Source organism: Apodemus sylvaticus, chromosome 14 (genome assembly GCF_947179515.1).
Source record: "Apodemus sylvaticus chromosome 14, mApoSyl1.1, whole genome shotgun sequence".
NCBI lineage: Eukaryota > Metazoa > Chordata > Mammalia > Rodentia > Muridae > Apodemus > Apodemus sylvaticus.
The window spans coordinates 26,261,930-26,265,382 of record NC_067485.1 but is presented as its reverse complement, the minus strand read 5'-3'; the positions used below and the strand labels follow the sequence as shown (position 1 = coordinate 26,265,382).

Genomic DNA, 3,453 nt, shown 5'->3' with positions numbered 1-3,453 from the left:
TGGGCCCCGGGGATCCAACTCCAGACCTCAGGCTTCGCAACAAACTTACCTTTGCCCAGGGAACCATCTCAAGAGCCCTTGGTGGTTTGTTTTGTTTTGTCTCGTTTTTTAATATTGGGAATTGAACCCATGGCTTCCAGAACACTAAGTAATGGGCTACCACCCCGCTACACTGGGGACTGTCCCGTGTTTTTTTGTTTTTTGTTTGTTTGGTTTTGGTTTTTTCAAGACAGGGTTTCTCTGTGTAGCCCTGGCTGTCCTGCAACTCACTCTGTAGACCAGGCTGGCCTCGAACTCAGAAATCTGCCTGCCTCTGCCTCCCAAGTGCTGGGATTAAAGGCATGCACCACCACTGCCCTGCGTGACCCGTGTTTTTAATCAGAATGTTTATGTCTGTGAGTAGGAGATCAAATGAAAGTACAAAACATGAACTGTCTACTACAATAGCATATTGGCTCTGTTATTAAGATCGTGGGAAAAAACATGTATGTTCAGTGTGACACACGGGTTCATATATCTGTCTCACAAATCACTGTTGCCTGGATTCTCTCACCAGTGTGGGCAGTGAACTGGACCATGGAAGCTGATCGCTGTGTACAAATGATGCTGAGGGATACAGACTTGAGTACAAGTCATCAGAGATGCTCTTTCCCACTACGTGCCTCGGGGTACCACATGATACGGGCCACATCAGTGGGTTCCAACATGTACTCTATGTACTTGGCTATACTATATATACACACAAGGATTTCAAATGAAAAGGCAGAAACCATGTCACTTTCTGGAAGTATGGCTGTTACAGGCTCTGCCCTCTGCTTTCTCTCTCTTTCCTTCTTTCTTTCAGTTTCGTTTGTTTTTTTGAAGACAGGGTTTCTCTTTGGAGCCCTGGCTATCCTGGAACTCTCTCTATAGACCAGACTGGCCTTGAACTCAGAGAGCTCTGCCTCCCGAGTGCTGGGATTAAAGTCCGTTTCTAATTTAAAATCCGTCTATGAATGAGCCTAAGACCCTCAAAGGGGAGCCTCAGTTTCCCCGGTAAAACCGAAGAAACTCAGCTGTGGTCAGTCATGAGAGGACAGCCTGGGTAATAAATGACTGAAGCTTCCGGATCTGGGAGCCTCTGGGTGTAATATTTAAACCTGGCTGTCTCCTCTCCCCCACTTCTCTGAGCATCAGGGCACTCTGCCTGTATCCTACCTAAGTGGGGAAAACATGAAACTAACTTGACATTTAGAACCCATGGAATTTGGGGTTGGTGGGAAACTGCCTGGTCCTTTGGGATATTTTTTGTTTTAAACAATTAGCCTTTACTCCGAGTGTCTCAATCGCTTCATTCAGGGAGTTAAATGGTCATGTCCTGCTAGTAGTTAAAATGCCTTTTTAAGGACTTCCCTAGCAGCGCAGAAAATTAAGCCCTGGAAAGAATTTGGCACCACAGTTAGTCATCCGCCTTGCTTTGAAGCATACCATACCCAGCTGGTACAAAGAGGGGCGGGGAGCAAGAGTGGAAAAAGGCCGGGTAAAGCAATTTATTGTCAAGCACGACATTTTTTATTGACAGAGTCTCTCTCCAGGCTGTACTCACATGCTCCGAATTGAAGCTTTTAGCTGGGCTGAGCTGGTTAAGCAAACAAACCGAGTCATTTCAATGCAATGATTAACAGGAAGCCAGGGGATCGGGGCGCAGCTAACAGCCTCCCACTGGGAGAGGAGAGCCTCGGTTCCGACCGAGTTCCAGAGCGAGCGATGCCTGGTCCGAAGGTCACTGATAGTGAGTTCCCCCGAGAAGACAGGTAGGGTCACTGGTCCCCCCGGAACCTCCCTGGGGCGGGGCATTTTTGTGTAGTAATTGGTCGTAAGTTACTTGGAGGCTGGACAATGGAGCTGCTTCAGAAGTCTGTCATTGAGAAATGAAAATACAAGCGAGCTAAGAAGAGAGAAGAGAGACCCGCATCAGACCTGCACCCGCGCGCGATCAGAGAGGCAAGGGAGACCCGCCTCAGACCCGCATCCGTGCGCGATCAGAACCACATCCGTGCAGGATGATACTTGGGGGGAAAGTAAGTTAAAGGGAGCTTTTGCTCCAATTCTGTCTCTAAAGACATTTTACTCATTTCCTGCTTTTGGAAGATGGGCTCTTGGAAGAAGTACAGTCTTTTTAGCCTATCTCTTATTGCTGCCCTGATGCTTATATATATTTACAATTGCAAATTATGGGAGAACAATCCTTTCCCAAGGGCGGTTTCCAATATTTCAGACTTGGCAGAAGTCTGTTTTCAAATGTTCAGCGGGGAGAGGTTTTATATAGTTGACGGTGCACTGAAAACCACCCTGGAAAACTTCACCTGTTCCGAGTACAAGGTTCAAAATCACTACATCACAGAGACTCTCTCAGAAGAAGAAGCTCACTTCCCTCTGGCTTTCACCCTTACTATCCACAAAGATTATGACACTTTCGAGAGACTTTTCAGGGCCATTTACATGCCCCAGAACGTCTACTGTGTGCACGTAGATAGTAAGGCGAACGAGACCTTCAAAGAAGCAGTGCGGCAGTTACTAAGCTGTTTCCCCAATGCCTTCCTGGCCTCGAGGATGGAGCCGGTGGTCTATGGTGGCTTCTCCCGGCTCCAGGCTGATCTGAACTGCATGAAAGATCTGGTGGCCTCCAAGGTCCCCTGGAAATACGTCCTCAACACCTGCGGGCAGGACTTTCCTCTGAAAACCAACAAGGAAATCATTCAGTACCTGAAAGGGTTTATTGGGAAGAATCTGACCCCTGGGGTGCTGCCCCCTGCTCACGCGATTGGAAGGACCAAGTATGTCCACCGGGAGCTATTAGGGATTTTTCCCTACGTGCACAACACAGCAAAATTGAAATCCCCTCCTCCTCACAATCTGACCATTTACTTTGGCACTGCGTACGTGGCCCTCACACGGGAGTTTGCTAACTTTGTCCTCGAAGACCAGCGTTCACTGGACTTAATCTCCTGGTCCAAGGACACTTATAGCCCTGATGAGCACTTCTGGGTGACACTCAACAGGATTCCTGGTGTGTATATTCTGTTTCTCTCATGATGCCATATTTGTCTCAATAGTGGTTTTGTTGTTGTTGTTGTTGTTGTTGTTGTTGTTGTTGTTTTGGTTTTTTCTTTTGGTTTGTTTTTGTTTTTTCGTGACTGGGTTTGTCTGCGTTGCCCTGGCTGTCCTGGAATTCACTCTGTTGTTCAGGTTGGCCTTGAACTCTTAGAAATCCGTCTGTCTCTGCTTCCCAAGTGCTAGGATTAAAGGCGTGTGCCACCAATGTCTGGTTGGTGTTATTTTTTTAAGGAGACTTTGTCTTGCTGTGCCCAGCGCGGGCTATCCTGAAACTCCCAAGCTGTCATGACTTCCTGGATATCTGGGATTACAGAGATTTCAGATGAGTCGCTGTGTCTACCTTCATTTTCATTAATA

General features: G+C 47.3%; 1 protein-coding gene across 1 annotated transcript; it reads left to right on the top strand.

Moving 5' to 3' along the window:
• The first annotated feature begins 2,280 nt into the window (after positions 1 to 2,280).
• Positions 2,281 to 3,075, top strand: LOC127664521 (N-acetyllactosaminide beta-1,6-N-acetylglucosaminyl-transferase-like). Its single transcript, XM_052156598.1, has one exon. It carries the CDS (start codon positions 2,281 to 2,283, stop codon positions 3,073 to 3,075), a length of 795 nt encoding a protein of 264 aa, XP_052012558.1.
• Positions 3,076 to 3,453: the final 378 nt, after the last annotated feature.

Coding starts and splice junctions, on each gene's coding strand:
- LOC127664521 (XM_052156598.1), top strand. CDS start 2,281: ATGTTCAGCGGGGAGAGGTTTTATATAGTTGACGGTGCACTGAAAACC.